The sequence below is a fragment of the Porites lutea genome, chromosome 7 (assembly GCF_958299795.1).
Source record: "Porites lutea chromosome 7, jaPorLute2.1, whole genome shotgun sequence".
Classification (NCBI taxonomy): domain Eukaryota; kingdom Metazoa; phylum Cnidaria; class Anthozoa; order Scleractinia; family Poritidae; genus Porites; species Porites lutea.
In genome coordinates this window covers 19,891,475-19,909,894 of record NC_133207.1, presented here as the reverse complement: position 1 = coordinate 19,909,894, position 18,420 = coordinate 19,891,475, and the positions used below count along the sequence as shown (strand labels likewise).

The window sequence follows — 18,420 nt, the reverse complement described above, 5'->3', positions numbered from 1 at the left end:
TAAAGGGCTTCTATGTGAATGTATTAATTCTTGATTGTAGTTTGGAGTTGACTATGTGCGCGGGGCTGAAATAGAAGGGATGTTGGACGAACAAGGAAAGGTCATCGAAGAAGGTGCGAAGAGCATATGTTAAAATCGATGAAATGTTGTAGGTTTCTTACTGCCCTTTATTAAGGTTGTACTAAAGAAGGGGGTAAATAACGAGCTTTTACTGAGGGGTGTTGTAATGCTTTTGTTTTTGTTTTTGCGATTTTAAGTATTCCTTGCTAAAATTCTGCCATCTCCATCCTTTGTTATGTCCTGTCTGTAAACGTCTGCGTTTTCATTTATATTACATAAGGGAGCTTAAGCAGCGACGACTGCGGACGGGAACGGCAACGGCAACGAGAGCGGCTAAAAAGCATTAGGTTAAGATTGGCAAAACAACAACTCTATACGTGCATCGTGCTTTTTTGTACATTTCTTTGCCATCACTGCACGACTACGACATTAAACTTCCTAAAATTACGTTTTCACGGAGGACAGGATCACATGACAACGTTTTTCTTTTTCTTTTTGTGAACTTAGATACACTTCTTAAGAATTCAACTCTTGAAAAAATCGCCAACATTTCACAAATTAAACGAGTTGCAATAAGAGCGATGAGCAGCAGTGCGAACTAACTTTTTGGGTGACGTTTTTGCTGCCATTGTCGTCTTCGTTGCTAAAGCTCCCTATTTTCAATAGCCTGAGAAAACAGCCGACATTTTGCCGCGCCATCGGTGGTTTTCACGCGAAATGACGTCTGAGGAACGAACGCAAAAATTCCATACTGATGACGTCTCACTACCCAGATCTGGGTAGTGCTTCTAATTGAATGAAGCAGATTTCCAAGCAATCAGGAGCACTACCCAGATGTGGCTAGTGACACGTCATCAGTATGGAATTTCTGCGCTCGTTTTTTACTTAGTAGTGAACTATGCCCTTAACCGTTTGGAACTTGTTATTTACTGATGGCTCTCTTTAGGTCCTGAACCAAAACCCGAATTTAAAGGAGGTGAAAGAACGTTCCGCTTGTGGCTTGATACAAATCAATATCAACAGGACGTGGCCGAGACTGTGCATGGATCAGAGGCGAGTTGAATTTTTGCTAACTGCGTAGTGCCTTTTAAAACTAATTAGTCAGAAATTAAGGTTGCTAAAAGTAAACATTCTGAAAAAAGAATATTACCATTATTAGGTACTGCTGAAAAGTTTTCATTTGAATGCTCACACCATAAAATTTTGACAACAAACGTAGAGCGCTTGACTGCAGAGGGGGAGGTCGCGGATTCGATTCCTTGGGCCGGACCAATACTCAGGGTCTTAAAATATGTGGGAAATGAAGGTACTCCCTTTGCACTGCAGGCGGCTAGACCTTCGCGTGGCTCGGGGGACCTCTTAAAATGGCGGTCCGATCTCCAGCTGGAGACGTGAAAAAAGTGTCCCCCATTGCTACTTTCGAACCCGGGACCGCCGGATTGCGAGTCCGACGCGCTGACCACTCGATCACGCTGCCTCCTTGCTTCTGCTGTTTTTCGTTATTTTGCCGAGTGCCCTCCAATGTTATGTACATTTCTTTTTTTGGAATACTTAATCAAACTGTTCTCCACAGGATGTGTACGAGACCTTCAACATCCTTTTAAGACGTAAACCAAAAGAGAACAATTTCAAGGTTAGTTTTTATAAATAAAAACGTGAAAATTAACTCCCAAGTAACGTCTGTGTCTAAACGCCAATACGCATCTCACAATCTCGTCTTACACATAATTGTTACCTGGATATATGCCTGCTAAGTTGACTAAGACCATTTTTGTTCTGTGTAGGCCGTGTTAGAGACCATTCGAGATTTGATGAACACCTCGTGTATTGTCCCTGACTGGTTACACGACATATTTCTTGGTTATGACGACCCGGCTGCGGCCCATTATACCAGGTATGGTTAGAGCGTCATTTTCAGACCATTACAATTAGTATATCAATCTATTATTGTGCTGTAGCCTGTGAATACAGCCGCGACAGGAACTCATGTGAAGCGGCTGTATTGCTGGCTAAATATACTGCTAATCTTTCCATAGAATGCCAAACCAGATCCGAAAATTGAATTTCAACGACACTTTTCTTGATTTTGAGCATCTGAAGACGTGTTTTCCACAATACTCAATAAAAGTAAGTTTTTGTCCCTTTGTTTTGGATTTTGGTTTAACGCAGAAAAGGACGGACATTAATAACAGTATGTCTTCCATGTTTTTAGTGCACAACGGACAATCCCGCTGAACAAGTACCACCCTTCATGTAAGGAGTATTTTGTACTGTTATGTGCCAAGTTGTTTAGTTCTTAAGTGTGAGCCGTTATTAATATTGCTACATACAAAAATGCATATATGACAAACAAAACTTTCAGAACTTGAAGCAGAAGCATGAAGCAGTTGCTAAGCGCAGAAAAAAAATTGTGCGACTTAGTCATGATTTTGTTAGGTTTGACTTCTCCAACAACGTAGCGCGCCGTTTTTGCGCTAATCATTAAGCGTAGCTGAAGCTCAGGCATTCCGGGCTCTCCCGCTCTAAGTGCCGGCTATACTCGTTTGAGTTTAGTTCCTTTCTTAACAAACAGTCAAAAACTTTCCATTGTCAGCACTCTTAAGGCTGCTTTTTAACTAGCGACGGAGTCGGAATGGGAGTCGTAATCAGGAAAATTAAGTGCAAAGAGTTTTGATCTAGTGAAAACAGCGTTTTTATTCCCCTTACAGCTCCTTAGCTTAAGATGTTGACCGAGTGGCAAGCAGGAAACGGAAGAACTAAACCAATTGCAAAGCGTGGGGAACAAGCATTGTGATTGGTTTGTCCCTCCGCTTCTGCTTCCGACTGCGACAAATTTGGTTTTCAATAGATCTTTAGAAGCGGAAGAAAATGGAAACGTTCTGATTGTTTCGACTCCGCGATTGTGTCTCCGCTTACGAATCCGATTTTTGATAAAGTTTTTCATTTGGTCATAAGCGCGCTTACGAGACTCTGCATACGACTCCATTGCCAATGTAAATCAGCCTTTATAAACCTTAGAAATGGCGGTAAAATGATCAAAGCTCAGGTGAAGTGGCTTCAATGGAAAGTTTTTCGATGGTATTGTAAATGGGGACGAAGCTGTTGTTCCAACTTTTCAGTTAGGGGTACTGTCCGTAAAATTCCAGGAGAGCTGCATTAACATTTTGCTCTGAAAATTCTCTCCCCGAAACTTGTATGCAGAAAAACAGTGTCTTATCCTTTCGTTTCCCTTCAGAATAACATTTCCTGAGTCACCGGACAGTAAGAAACGGAAACACGATAAAGAGGATCCAAAAGACACAAAACAGGAGCTTCTCGTGGAACCGTTTGTAGTTCCTAATCGTGGACCATATCCCTTCAATCAGCCTAAAAAGTAAGGGCTTGTAATAGATGCTCTAAACTTTGATTTCACAGCGATGGATTTTTTCCAACACGTTTTCTTGCACACTGCGAAGACATAGCTTGCGTGGCTAGCGTCCCCGAGCGAGCGAAGCACGAAAGTTAAGACAGGGGAAGGGCGGACGGGGGAGGGGGTTGGTGGAACAAGGGTGGCGCAGTGATGAGAGCACTCACCTCCCATCAGTGTGGCGCGGGTTTGTTTCCTGGCGTCGATGCCACATGTGGGTTGAGTTTGTTGTTGGTTCTCAGTCTTGCTCCGAAAGGATTTTTCTCCTGGTACTCAGGTTTTATCCTCTCCTGAGAAACCAACACTTCCAAATTTCAATTCGATGTGGAACGCGAGGAAACATTTAAACGAGAGTTCTCACTATCGTGTCCTGTGGGTAAGCAAACAAACAATAGAAAAAAAGAACAAGGCAGCTGCCGGGTTTTTCTAGCACAGGAACACTTCAGTTCGTAGGCCAGTGGCGAAGTCCGATTTTGCAATTCACGTCTGCCGCTAAAAAAATTCTGCCCTTTCATCCTACACCACGTGCTCTGTTATGACGAAACATTTGTATCGTGTACTCACAAATGATATGTGTCACTTCGTTTTTTTCCAGGAATGCTGTTCCATTTACTCCAACTCAAGTGGAAGCCATCAGAGCTGGTATGCAGCCTGGACTCACTATGGTACGTTTCTGGGATATTATATAAACGTTTGTTTTGTGAAGGGTTCAGGCAATGATGTTGTTTTGGGGGTAAGGAAGCAAGTGTGATAACTGGTCATCAATTCCTGCACTTTCGTTTAATCCACGGTTCAATCTAATTCAATGAAGCATCCAAGAAACCAACTCTAACTCACTTGGTGGACGCGTTTGAGAAGGGAGGGGGTTAATAAAGACTGGGGCTTATTAACTTCAGCTAAATGGGGCGCTATACTGCTTTTCAAACAACCGATAGATGGTATCAATTTTTCATATAGAACTAGAATACAAAGTGAAAAAGCTCAAGCATATAAGGTTGGACGTGATGCAGCCCAAGATCAAAGAGAAATGTGAACTTGCAGCACATGAATCTGGTGAATAAACCATGCTGGATCAGTCCACATGAAGTACAGATACAAGGAAGAGGGAAGTGGTGGTGGTAGTGGTGGTGGAGGGACGGGGGGGTGGTTGGGGGCTTAATTACTTTTTCCTGGCCCTGGGCCCCGTTTTTCGAAAGCCCCGATTACTTTTCAGACCCGAAAACCTGTTTTGTGCTTGTCTTGTTTACATTTAAAATCTAAGTTTTAATAATATTGAAAATAATACAATGAAACTATCAGTTAACGAAGCAAAATTGGCCGGTTTGTGAGCTAGGAACTGTGCTACTATTCAACAGGTTTCGATTTCATAAATTTGCCTTCGGACCCGAAAAGTTAGCGGGCCTTTCGAGAAACGGGCCCCTGAAAAAGGATATAATTCGAGAGGGGTTTTATTAGAGGATTTACGGTATCTTCTGTTAGGTTGTGGGACCTCCTGGAACTGGTAAAACAGATGTGGCCGTGCAAATCATTTCCAATATTTATCATAACTTCCCCGAGCAAAGAACGCTGCTTGTTACTCACTCTAATCAGGTAAGATTATTTTAGCTGTTGCAAATTCTCGTTTGGAGGTCAAAGAGTAGAATGAAATTGTGGAACTCTCAATTTATCTAACTCCTCTTCGCCCCGTTCAAAGTGAAATGTATGACGACTGTATTTACACGCAAGGTTAACGCTACACATATTGGCCACCTTGAGGTTGCGCGGTAGACCGAGTCGAGATGGCTGTCAAGTGCATTGTGGGACTGTCTTGGGGGACGCATTTTCAACATGGAGGCAAATTCGTCCCCCAAAAAGTCCAACAATGCATTTTGACAACCATCTTGACCCGGTCTCCCATGCAACCTCAATTGTGTATGTATTAAGGCACTAAGTTATGACCTTAGCACTGGAAAATATCCTTGTGCCGAAACGTCGGCTTTTTAGGTTATTTTTTTACTTGTTTCTGTTTCACTAAATCGCTGTTGATCAAAACTCCTATTTTAATGTTTGTTAAGGCCTTGAATCAACTGTTTGAAAAAATCATGGCCTTGGACATCGAAGAGCGTCACTTACTTCGTTTGGGACACGGAGAAGAAGCTCTGGAGACGGAGAAAGATTTTAGCAGGTTCGTAGGGATCGTTTAGCCCTTTCACTCCTTATAATGGCCAATGTTAAAACTTTCGTGAAATTTGTAATTTCTTATTTGTTCGAGTTAACCGCGTAAAAATGACAGGAAATTAGGGTGAAATCCAAGGGAAATTGGACTTAGTTCGAGTAAGCGGGGAGTTCGAGTTATCGGGGTTCTACTGTAATTCTATTGGATCAAACTGACGAGCTGCTTTTGATCTTTGTATGTAGATCATGCAGATATAATGTACAGTATAGGGAAAATTCTTGGTCCCATGATACAAAGTTTTGTTCGCTATTTGCTTTGAACGTGATCCTAAATTTCTCTAACGAGACTCGGGTATCGCTGTAAAGTCTTCGGAAATCGATACTTGACTGTTATCTAGCCTATAGCAAGCGGGAAAAATGTGCCTGTCACTCCAGAGACAGGAGAACATGTACCCTTACAACCAATAACAGACTTGTGCATTCGCCACCATTAAATTTCCCTCGAAATGACGTCTGAGGAACGAGCTCAGAAAGTCCATGCCGATGACGCGTCACTACCCTGGATCTGGGTATAGTGCTTCTGATTGGATAAAGCAAATTTTCGACCAATCAGAACCACAACCCACATCCGTGCAGTGACGCGTCATCAGTATGGAATTTCTGCGCTTAAATTACATTTCTCGGGGATACCAGTGGTGGCATCGCGAAATGTCTGCTGTTTTCTTAAGTTATTGCATTCAGACAACAGGTTGCCAACCGTACAAACTTTGTGTAGCGCTGCGGGAAAAACATGCAGCTGGTTTCAAGCTCGGGAAAGCATTCAACCTTGATTTGGTGTCGAACGCACCAGGAAATGCACTTTTTTAGCGACAAGTGAATAGTCGTTGTTTTTCTCTTTTCATCAGGTACGGTCGAGTGAACTTTGTTCTTGCGAGCAGGCTTGACTTGTTAAAGGAAGTACAACGCCTCCAGGTCAGTGGGCAGCTATTTTTTCTTCTTTTATATTTTGAACGTCAAAACTTACTTTGATTGGTAGAATTCTATTTGGTAGTGCATGAATGATAGATTGCAAATGTGCCAAGTCACTTTTTCTTTCTTGCTGAGTGTTTCTGTAATTGGTTTAAGTTACTAAGAGACAATTTTCTTTTCATAGCCTCCTGAAAACTACTTTTTTATCAAAAACACTCATTCATGTAGTTACACCGGAGCCACTTTTGCAAGTTAGTGTATTGCGCAAAAGTACCTCGCGATTGACGAAATGGCTGTTTTTTCCTGAAAATAATTTAGGCGGTAGCAAACACATAATTTTATAAATTTTTAAAATTGTCTAACCTGTAATCTGGCGGCTTATCTCTTTGTAGGAAAGTCTAAACGTTCATGGCGACGTGTCCTATACTTGTGAGACGGCGGGGTATTTTTACCTTTATCAGGTACCGTAAATAAAGCTTCAGTTTGTTTAGTGTATATCAGACTCAAACAAAACTTTTGGAAAATTAAAAAAAATGTTTTATCCGGTGAGTTCCCACCACCAGATAACACCACGGTCAACCCGCAGTCTTTTCAGTTTGTTGGGGGAGAGGAGGTCGTGCAGCGGCAGAGGAAGGGTGTAAGGGCAAAAGAGTTTGCACAGGTTTTGGTGCACGAGTAACGAAAGGAAGGGAAGGGGGCGAAGGTGGGTTGATGGGAAAGATAGATTTTCCTCCCCTCCCCTCTCCCGACTTCAACCTTTCGCCTTATGCCGTCCCCGTTGACCGCATTTCCTAGTCTCACCAGGCCTCCGCTTTTTTTCAGAATCGAACATGGCGACTGCGGGAAATACTGAGCACTTGCTAGTCCCAAAATTACTCGTGCACTTCAGGATTGTTAGGACGTTTTATGTGGCCAAAAGCAAGCATTAGTTCGTTAACCTGAGCATCAGGTCTTCCTTAGGGGATGGGGGAGGGTAGATTTGAAAAAGCAAAGAGGAAAGTGGAGGAGAGAGACTTTCCGGCTCTTCGCCCCAGTCTCCTTTTTTCGCTCTATTAAAGCCTAATGTTCCGGCTAGTGTGTTGCTGATGTAACTCGTGCCGATCTGAATTCGCACCGGTCTCTAAGGCGTCTTGTATCATTTCAAGGCAGTGTTAACTTATATTATCGTTGTCTTCTAGGTTGTTTCTCGCTGGGAAGAGTACATGGCAAAGTTAAGAACAAAGGTAACACTTTGTGCCTGTCGTCTGTAGGTCTGTCCGTCTGTCTGTTAATCTCTGTCGTTTCATAGATATGTAGTTACTCACCAATAGCAATTCGCGTATAATCGCCTTCTCCCAACCTTTCCCCCCGCCCCTTAGCTAGATTTGATATTAGAGAGCTTTAGATTCTAGGACGAGAAGATTTGACCGAACGTTTTATCGCGTATTCTCAAAAAATATCCAGAAAGCTTCATTGTACTCTTCATTCAGCAAAAAAAAGTTAGCACTGCTATCTTATTAAAGGAGGTTAAGCCCTCTCCTGATCGCAAAATGATCAAACTTCTAACATTTGATAACTTGTTTCTGCCACTTCGACATTCACGCTAAAACTCGTAGTAGAATGACGACGGCTATCACATTTTCCCGCCAAAATGACGCTGGTTCACGAGAGCAAGCACTACTCGTAGTCATTCTCGTCCTCGAATCTAAAGCTCTCTATTCTTGAAACTAAGATGGCTGCCCGTTATAGTAAACACTCGTTATCGACTACCTTTTAAAGAACAAAAAGGAAAAGGAAACTGTAAACATCTGTCTGTTGAAAGGTTACATTTATTTAATAATTTCTACTCGCAACTTTTGATATTGCTTGTAAGTGCGTCACAAACAACACACCTGAAATATCAAAGCTACCTTTTCTAACGAATAACGTATAACAGTAATAATATCTTAGTGTTATGAACCACTTTCAACACTGTAACAATGTAGTGTTATCTAATAACCAAACACCTTTAAGTCGGCTTAGAAATGTTGGATTTGTCTCGATTTTCAACTCAGTTTTGAGTATTTCGATATTCGATGGAACGCGCTTTTATAATGTTTAATATATTTTATCACACAGCATCTGTGTTTATCAATAAATCTACATTTTGATCTAAAACGTTTGGGTCCAAGGCATTTGTATGCTGCCTATAACCCCCCGCACTAGGCCAAGAACTCAGAATAGACTATTTTCTTGCCACTGTAGTCTGTAGGTATGCTGTTAACTTTGTTAATCTGAATTTTTACTCTTATTTAGAAAGGAGAGGTTGCTGCCATATCGGAACTTTTCCCTTTTACAAAATTCTTCGAAAATGCACCGCAAGTAAGTTTTAAGTCCCCTAAACCCGAATTTGAAACCAACTCAGTTTAGTTGACGTTGTTAAATGGTTTGCAATGATTATGCAATTTTCAGTTTTGTGACGATAATCATTTGATCTCACTTCGTTGATTTTACCTCTCTTTTTCTCCGCAGCCTTTATTCAAAGGACTAACGTGCGAGGGGGATATGGAAATAGCTGAGGTAAGTTTTTTTTTCTTTTAATCTTTGTGGACGCTTCTAGGGCTACTTGGAAACGAGACTTAAACCCTTTAACTGCCAAAGTACATGATGGATTTTGCAAGGTGGTTCTAACAATTTTTTAGTATGTGGACAAAATCGTATGTTGTTACCATCCAAATGAAACCTCTGCAGTGGTACTTTCACATGGTAACATTATTTTTCAGCATTATAGAATTTTTTGATGAATTTCTTTCTTTGGCCCCTTTGGACAAAAATATGTGGACAAAATCAAATCATGCTGTATGATCATTCAAATGAAACCACTTTGGCAGTATTTTGACGTGGTACTTTTTATTTTTCAGCCTTTGTGCAAAGTGAAATTTTGGAATTTTGTGGAAATTTTTACTTTGTGCGTCTTTGGCAGTGTGAGGTTGATAATCAGGTTGACGAGTTAATTAGTGCCCGATGCCGAAGTTTCCCTTGGACCCATCTTCCTAAAAAGCTTTTTAATATGTGTTTTTCCGAAGGGAGGTTTTTGTATCATTCGCTACTTTCACAGAGACCATAATGCACCTTGGCCCCCCCCCCCCCCCCCCCCCCACAAAAAAAAAAAAAATTACATAACCATTGTTTTCAATTTCTCCTTGGTGTTACGGTAGTCCCAAGAGAAATCCAAGACAATGCAACATTTTAGGGGGTAAACAAGGTGCATTATGGTCTTTGTAAATATAATGAATATTTATTTGCTCTACATTTTGCTCAAAACCTACTTGGCTCAGGAACACGTGTATTATATGAAATAATTTGTTGTCTTGTTTGTTTAAAGGGTTGTTACAGATACATTAAGAAGATCTTTCAACAGTTAGAGGTAATAACAGTGTATTTTTGTTTACTTCCGGAGTATTTTGTGAAACTGTTCTGTTGCGTTAGACAAAAAGGTGCCGAAGGAAATTTCCCCATCAGGTTTCTACCCACTAAACGTTTTAAAACAGAAACCAACAGAATTTTTTTCTCCGTCAAGCCTCTTGTTACAATTTTAAACTTGTGAAGTTGCAGAAGAGTGAATACACTGTGCTAGGATTACCCAAACCCTCGGAGACCCTGAAGGGGCAGCTAAGTGGGATGAGATATTAACGTTACAAGAAGATTCCCTGCGAGCAGAAGTCTCACTCGGCAGGAGAGAGAAAGGAGAGAGAGACCTCTGAGGGCCTTCGACGCGTTTTTTTGTGAAGCCAGCGACCATATTTGAAGTCGAAACTGACTGGTTTTCAAAACCGGTTTCGTTTTATGTGGAGTGCATATGCCCTGCTGGGACTTTGTCGGTGTCAACTCGAATTGCACTATGGGACTGTTCTGGGGACGCTATCGTTTCTTTTATCTCAAAATCAGGTTGGGCACCTTATGTTTATTCCAGAACGCGCTACTCCTCCTCGTAGAGAACCATTTTTACGAGCTTATTGGGCAGATTTTTGAGAAAAGTGGGGAAATCAGAGTAAGAGATAATTGTGCAAGGAAAAGAGTTAAATACAGGGTTTAGCACCGAAGTACAGTGATAAGGGTTAAGTACTCTTTTAAAAACGGTTAGGGTTCAAGTCCTACATATCACTCACTATTTTCTACCGTTTCCTTTCTTTTCTTATTTGATAATTCAAGTTATAAGACTCCTATCTGTATTTTAAGTGAAGACGACAATCTGGTTTTGGGTATTCATTCTAGTCACAATCCTTCTTTTATGGCTATACCGAGGTTGCGGGGGAAAGTGGGACAGATTTCGTTCCCTAAACAGTCCCATAGGGCAATTCAACACAAAATGCGCGCAGTCTCACGCGAAATAATCTTAACAGGATCTTAACATTTTATAGCTCTGGCCACAGGTACCGTCTCGATTGATTCGTTGAACTGTCAATGAGTGCTGAGATTGGCCTTAGTAATTAATTTAAACTGGTTTCATCGCATGAATCTCAATCTAAAACAGTTCTTTATAATAACGGTATCCTCGTTAAAAGTCAAATATTTTTTTTGTTGTTTTTGTTTTTCTTTTGTAGGAGTTTCGAGCATTTGAACTTCTTCGTAGCGGTAAGTGTGTATTTTATTCTTTGCAGTGTTTCGAGCTGCCTTTTTATCGAAATCTTTCGTGCAATAGAATGAAGATGGTGTGAACTGCAGAATATAAATCTAAATAAAGATATGACCGTCGCGTTCGCGGTAAGTGAATAATTGCTACTGGGATAGTCGTATCTTAATTTAGATCCTTAGTTTAATTTTTTAAAGGCGTCGAGGCAATTTAAGACTCGACCAAACAAGTTTTACTCTTTGCCTTCGCTTTGTTTCCATATTCATTTTTAAATTAATTTTTGGAGCGTCCAAACATATGCAAACAGTTAGCCTGTAGACAGACGTTGTTATATTTTTCTTTTCGTTCTTCGTTCTTTTCAAAAACGCGAAACCATTGCGGCGTTCGATGAATCCCCTGGGGATTTTTATTTTTTATCCCGCGCGCTCGACGGACTTTAAAGAGAAAATAGAGGGTCTGTGAACAGGCTAACAAACAGTTGAAACTGTTTTTCAGCTAATAATTTCTTGCCAATAGATTTTTTTCTAGTGCGGTTCATCTGCGGGCGTCACAGTACATGTAGTACGCAATGGTCGAGAATTTTTAAAGTCCTTTCGTTGCTGTATCATATTGAAGAAACTTGCTAAACCTATTGCATGGTTGGCTCTCTTCGGCTCTCTCGACAAAAGCACTATCCCTCTTTCTCTCTTTCTTCCTTCCCCTGTTATTATATTTCTTTTTTTTAATCACAGGACGCGACAGAACAAACTATCTTTTGGTGAAAGAAGCTAAGATCATTGCTATGACATGTACTCATGCAGCTCTCAAGAGACGAGATCTAGTTGAACTTGGATTTAAGGCAAGTTGTGGCAGTGGTCTGCTAATGCCTTTGTAGTGTACAGTTTTCTTGCAATTCATTGATTCAGTTAAAGGTTGTTACTTACTTCAATCACTTCAGATTGTGGTGGTTGCTTACTGAATGTAAATGATTCAATAGAGTCGGCTCAGTTGGCTTAGACGTGCGCCACCAATATTATGCCAACAACGTGCCAACATATTTTCCTTATCTCGCCCCCAGCTGCCAATAATTGCCAATAACTGCCCGCCAATACGTTACAACTGGCGTTTTTTGCACCAATCTACAAGCGAGATATTTTAGTAATTGTGCTTAACTAAAGATATTTCTGTTCTTAGTATGACAATGTTTTGATGGAAGAGGCAGCACAAATCCTAGAGATTGAGACGTTCATTCCACTTTTGCTCCAGGTAAGCTAGGTCACCATTCTCTCATTTTTTCCGACATTAATGTTTTATGGTGTTTTTCCACAAATACATGAACATCTACTGGGTGATAAACCTTCTTGATTCTCTTGTTAGAATAGACAAGTGTTTTTAGCAGCAGAGAAAGTCAAACCTCTAGGAGCTTAAAATGAAAGAGAGCCTGTAGGGCACTTTCAAGTAACATCTCACAAACTACCATAGTTGCAATAGAGCGTTTTCACTCACGTTGCCAGCATCTATGGTAAGTTATTGCAACAAAAGAAAACAGTTACATGAGAAAAGAGTTCAACATCCCCGAGGATTTTCTGAGTACACCAACATGGCCGCCGTTTCATTGTTTTGGAACACCAATATGGCAGCCTTGACGTCATGTGAAAACGCTCTATAGAATGGAACATATCTAGGAATAAATCAAGATGACATAGCGGTAGCTCTTTTAAAAATACCAGGCCGGCCATTTTTTAGACATTTATAGTGCGCTATATGTAAGGTCGAGGCAGCGTGACCGAGCGGTTAGAACGCTGAACTTGTAATCCGAAGGCCCAGAGTTAAAGTTCTAACCCTAGACCACGCTAGTCAATAACCACCCACAAGGGCAGAGGATAATTAAGTATTTATTATTATTACAATTTAGTTTTTAGTTACAATACGATTGAGCTTGAAAATAGTTTTGATCGAAATTGTACATAGTGCTTTGACTTAATAGTTTTTTGAAAAAAACAAGTTAATTATAAATGGATTTTAATAGTTAGTGTTGTTATCAATAAAGGATATTTTATGAAAAACATATTATTGTCATTATCGTTATTATATTATTATTATTATTATTATTATTATTATTATTATTATTATTATAACCATAACTATAACAAAATTGTCAAATCTGATTGGCTATCAACTGCCCTGATTTCAGCCTTAATTGGACAGTTTAATAGTTGTTAATCACTCGTATGATTACAGACCGAATTGGACTCCACTCAGTCCTGTTACCATTACTTATACAAGATGAATGTTTGCACAAAAATAGACGTTTTTAGAAACTTCAACTAGTGGTCACCATTGTAAATGACCACCTATAGACGAAATTTTATCTCGCATTGTCAAACAGACAGCAAAGGGTCATGTAAATGTTATTGACGCAAATGAATGAGATACCATTTTATTTATCATGGTTAGAGGAGATGAAATAAATCACCATTATTGTTTATGTGGTCAAGTTTAAGTTTATCGACTTTTGTATTCTAATAGAAATTTACTATTCTTTTTCTTACTTATTTGCTAAACGATTTTTCTTTGCTTCCACCGGTACGTAGAATCCTGAAGATGGATACAATCGAATGAAGAGGGTCATTCTTATTGGTGATCATCACCAGGTTGGTTCGCTATATTTTTTTCTTCTACTGTAAGGAGAAACCCGAACCTAGACGCACCCTCTTTAACGTCATTCCGTCATGCATAAAATAACGCCACATTGGTGTTCTTAAACAGCGGCCATGTTGGTGTCCCAAATCAGTCCTTTGGGAGTTAACATTTTTCTTATGTAAACGGTTGACATGCACCGTTCAAAATCTCTTATTTCATTGTTCTCCTTTAATCTGCACTTCCATTGTTTTCAGGGATAGGGGCATTGTTATGTCACAATCCCTTCTGTTTTCCCAGCCAATCGCAAACTATCTTTCGAATAGGTGCAGATCGCCCTCCTTTATAAAACCTTCCTATTGTTCCAATAAATTGGCATAGTTGCTGGCCGCGTGCGTGAAAACTCTCTATAAGTCGACGTTTTTGTCAATCAAAACACGCACAGTTTGTTTTAATTTACAAGTATTGCATGCAATTATACTTCTCGCACTGCTTGTCTCTGAACGAAAGTGACTCAGACATGCTGATACATGAATTTGTGTTTTTGTTTCATCGTAGTTACCTCCTGTGATAAAGAATATGGCGTTCCAGAAGTTTTCCAACATGGAACAATCTCTGTTCACTAGATTTGTTCGGCTTGGTGTTCCTACAGTTGAACTCGATGCTCAGGGCCGCGCGAGATCTGGGTACTGATGTACAGTCGTATTTCTTAACGTTATTTCGCTTTCTGTTGTTCATTCCTTTGGTATTAAAGGGACTATGTAAACAGTGACGAATGCCACCAAGTTGAGTGAAACAAAAACCTAACTACTCAGTACTTAAAGAGTATGTATTTATAACACAGCAAATACAAAAAGGAGCTGTGGATGGACAAATTTGAAGAAGATTGAAACGGATAGCAATTATGATTTAAAAAAAAAAAAACCTGTCGGTCTAACAGTTTTTTCAAAGTTCATTTTTGTTGTTTGTAACGTTTTACATATTGCTTGGGAGACATATTTGCTGGACACAAAGCTCTGATTTTGTCATTCACACGATTAAGGATCCGTTAAATGAATTAGGTAGCCGTGAAAAAAAAAAGTGTGAAGAAAAATGTATTTTGTTAGCCTTGCCCAATAAGGATTTTGAATCATTGACTGCGTTAAATTTCAAGCAATTTATTGTTATTTCTTTGGGCGTTTTATCCACGATGACGTTAGTTTGATAGCTGGTGGTTTTGTGTGGCAAAGCGCGCGCAAACGAGCGAAACCGCCAGCTACGCAGGTTACGATGACATCACCGACAACGAAGGCGTTGAGGATAATTATATGAGGTCTTGGTAGGACTGTATTGATTTAATGTATCCACTCTTCGCGACTTGTAGCTTATGTAGCCTCTACAACTGGCGTTACACCAAGCTTGGGGATCTTCCTCATGTTCAGACGTGGCCCGAGTACTGTGTGGAGAATCCAGGTTTCTTTTTTGACTACCAGCTCATTGATGTACCTGATTTTAACGGAGTGGGAGAGTCGGAGCCAAATCCTTACTTTTACCAGGTAACAAAGTATGACGAAAAATGTCTTTGTTACGACAGAGAAGCTTTCTCTCTTGCCAAGAAGCCGTCACTGTAGTAGTCTTTAGACTTATTTTACAACTTAGGGTGCGGTTCTTTGTGCTAAAATCCGAGATTTGATGAAAAATTCGAATATTCGGATTCGAATTTTTCGGTTGGGAAAGAAACAATGCATCTAAAACCGGATTATTTTCTATTCTTATCCATTGCAACTACTCACATTATAACTGGATTTCGGCGAAAGAATTACACGGCCACAGATAATGATTCGAGTTACTGATCTTTCGTTTTTTAGCTAAAGGATGTATCTTTAGACGGACCGCCTGAAAACGTGTCTTGCAATATGCAGTGGAAGAGTAGTGTCTTGCTAGAGGCCCTACCAAAGTTGTGTAGTGGTTTTGATCTTCTAAGCTAGTTAAATGATAGCCCTGTATATCGCTCGAATAGCACTTTTAAAATTCATCGTTTAATCCATGTTTGGGATTTCAATGTGGCGGCAACGATGAGCAGCATAGTCAAATAGTTGATAGACACGTTGAACTTGATGATATAGTCTCTCTTTTAAGATCCGGGGCACAGAAGTGCTTCGGATCATGTTCCCAAAGAACCCGGTGTTAGGTAAGATCCAAATAATCCACCTTCTGCGTAAGTCATTTGGATCGACAATCCTGTTATTTGGATTTCAGTGAAGAAGCAAATATCCGTTTTCAAATGACATAACAAGATCCGGATTTGGCTTACTGAAAGGAAACGCACCCTGAAGTCAGTAAAACCATTATTACTGAAACAGTTTCTTCATTTTTTGTCTGGTTTGTTCTTGTAGAATCTCGGCGAAGCTGAATACGCAGTCGCGATTTTCATGTACATGCGCCTTATTGGGTATCCCGCTGACAAGATCGCCATTTTAACGACGTACAACGGACAGAAACATCTTATTAGAGACGTCATTAAACAGAGATGCGCGAACAATCCGCTGATTGGACAGCCGAGCAAGGTAACTTGGAATCATTATGTGGCTGCGTTGTGAGGTATTGAGTGACTCAGTTAGTGGTTTTGCCGCCAATAGCAAGAGTGAATCCTGGGATACACCTTATGAAAAATTTTAAGTTTCAGTACAGAACCAATGAGTCTTAATCCAAAAACCAATGCATGATTCCTTAATTTTAATTAAGAAAAATGTTTAAACCTTAAGAAAGCTAGGTATTTAATCTGAAGTGCACTTATTAATAGCAAATGTCTGTATTACAGTGTACCGAAACTCAAAATACAGTCTATTGTTCAAGCACAATAAAACTAAATGAAATATGCATCGTTTTGCGTAATAACAACAATATTTTAATTGCGTTCTCAGTAACTGCCCATTACACTGCAGGTTCGTAGCGTGAAGTAGGTTTAAACGGCCACCAAGTAAGTTTTATGACAGACAAAAATCATACAAACAGGAAATTCTACAAAAGCTACCTTTACATCAAGCGATCGATCTCTCCTACTGGACACGTGCCGTGAATTATTTTAATTCGTTGGGGATTTTAATGCATCAGCGATGCAGGACGAAAGGTTAACAAAATCACTATTCGGGCATTACCGTAGTTTTAAAAATGTCCCGAAGGAGAGTGAGGGTAACAACCAGTTAGTTTTCATACTGCGTGTTCTAACTTCTACAGTGTACCCTAGTCTGCTACACATCCGTTCTTTGTCGTCACGCAACACTCCTGCCCACAAGCGTTGCGTGATGACATGAAGAACGGCTCTGTAGAAATCCAGCCTCAAAGCCTGTTTTCAACCGCTTTATTATGATCAGGTGACCACGGTGGATCGGTACCAGGGTCAACAGAATGATTACATCATCTTATCGCTTGTTCGCACCAAGACTGTGGGTCACATCAGAGACGTCCGCCGATTGGTTGTTGCCATGTCACGTGCCCGCCTTGGACTGTATGTACTAGCACGTGTCAGCTTATTTCAGAACTGTTTTGAACTCAGACCTGCCTTCTCTCAGGTAAAGAATACTAAGCAGGATGATGAGCCTTCTCTCTAGCCTTTGCTGTGCTTGCTCTCTAGGACCATTCCATTTTATTTAGCTCTTACATTTGGAGACCTTTTTTTTGCTTTTACCAATTTGTTCAGCACATCTGTGGTATACAATTAGCTTTTAGCTAAATACCTTGACACTTTAATAAAGTTTATGTATGTATGTATGTATGTATGTACCTTTCATCTTAGCCTGAGATCACTTCCTCTCTCTCCTTAATTTCGAGCTTCCTTCCTAGAAAGAGTTCTTTTCCTCTCGTATCCGTTCCCGCCGCGTAAAAACATAATAACAACAGTAAAAATGAAATGAAAAGCCTAATAGTTGGTCACTATTGTCGAACTTCAATTTACGAAGAAAAAGCAAACGTAAAGGAAGTTTGTAAAGTTGATTTTGATTTCCACGATTTTTTTCTCAAGAATTATTGCTCCTTTTGGAGGTTTTTAAACACTCTAGGAGTAATTTGTTTTACATCCGGACACCTAAAACTGCCCCCGCAACCGACCCCCCCCCCCCCCCTCCCCCTCGAAAAAGTAAGGCATAAGCGAATTTTTTTGAAAGTGTTTTTGAAACACTCCTTCCCGTGTATATATTTAGTTGACCAGCAGACCACTGAAGCTTTACCTGGCGCCCAGTGAGAGATATCCACCATGCAGACCGGTGAGTTTCGCTATTCATGTTGTCATTTCTGTAAAGTTATAACAAAAATTACTGCATCATAATCAAGTTTTACTCTGCACAGACGTATCAGAACCACCTTTAACATAGCAGTGGCACTCGAATATACTACTCAGAAGCTTCCGTTGCACTTAACAATTCTCTCTTTATTGATTAACAGCGTCCACAGTCCCCTATTTTTTCGTGAGATGATCGAGGTCGGTCGTCAAATTCGGGAGGCCGCAGCCTGGATTTCCCATGGTCATTGTCCGATTTCTCACCCTCTTTCCACAAATTATTTACACTTTCTTAAGGCTTCCCTCGCAGCGACAAATCAATATGGCCGCTCTTCATTAAATAATTTATTAATTTTTCTTCCTTTT

At 40.2% G+C, this 18,420-nt stretch overlaps 1 protein-coding gene across 1 annotated transcript in view; it reads left to right on the top strand.

Moving 5' to 3' along the window:
- Positions 1 to 18,420, top strand: part of LOC140942824 (RNA helicase aquarius-like) — a 39,910-nt gene that overhangs the window by 19,925 nt on the left and 1,565 nt on the right. The window contains exons 27-51 of the mRNA XM_073391830.1: positions 41 to 113; positions 1,007 to 1,113; positions 1,634 to 1,693; positions 1,845 to 1,954; positions 2,097 to 2,187; positions 2,273 to 2,313; positions 3,296 to 3,433; positions 4,062 to 4,131; positions 4,946 to 5,056; positions 5,521 to 5,630; positions 6,526 to 6,592; positions 6,982 to 7,050; positions 7,768 to 7,812; positions 8,864 to 8,929; positions 9,080 to 9,127; positions 9,933 to 9,974; positions 11,152 to 11,182; positions 11,912 to 12,018; positions 12,354 to 12,425; positions 13,754 to 13,813; positions 14,358 to 14,485; positions 15,163 to 15,334; positions 16,175 to 16,345; positions 17,153 to 17,350; positions 17,978 to 18,040. Coding sequence (XP_073247931.1) covers positions 41 to 113; positions 1,007 to 1,113; positions 1,634 to 1,693; positions 1,845 to 1,954; positions 2,097 to 2,187; positions 2,273 to 2,313; positions 3,296 to 3,433; positions 4,062 to 4,131; positions 4,946 to 5,056; positions 5,521 to 5,630; positions 6,526 to 6,592; positions 6,982 to 7,050; positions 7,768 to 7,812; positions 8,864 to 8,929; positions 9,080 to 9,127; positions 9,933 to 9,974; positions 11,152 to 11,182; positions 11,912 to 12,018; positions 12,354 to 12,425; positions 13,754 to 13,813; positions 14,358 to 14,485; positions 15,163 to 15,334; positions 16,175 to 16,345; positions 17,153 to 17,350; positions 17,978 to 18,040 — 2,250 coding nt within the window. The remainder of the gene's footprint in view (positions 1 to 40; positions 114 to 1,006; positions 1,114 to 1,633; positions 1,694 to 1,844; positions 1,955 to 2,096; positions 2,188 to 2,272; positions 2,314 to 3,295; positions 3,434 to 4,061; positions 4,132 to 4,945; positions 5,057 to 5,520; positions 5,631 to 6,525; positions 6,593 to 6,981; positions 7,051 to 7,767; positions 7,813 to 8,863; positions 8,930 to 9,079; positions 9,128 to 9,932; positions 9,975 to 11,151; positions 11,183 to 11,911; positions 12,019 to 12,353; positions 12,426 to 13,753; positions 13,814 to 14,357; positions 14,486 to 15,162; positions 15,335 to 16,174; positions 16,346 to 17,152; positions 17,351 to 17,977; positions 18,041 to 18,420) is intronic.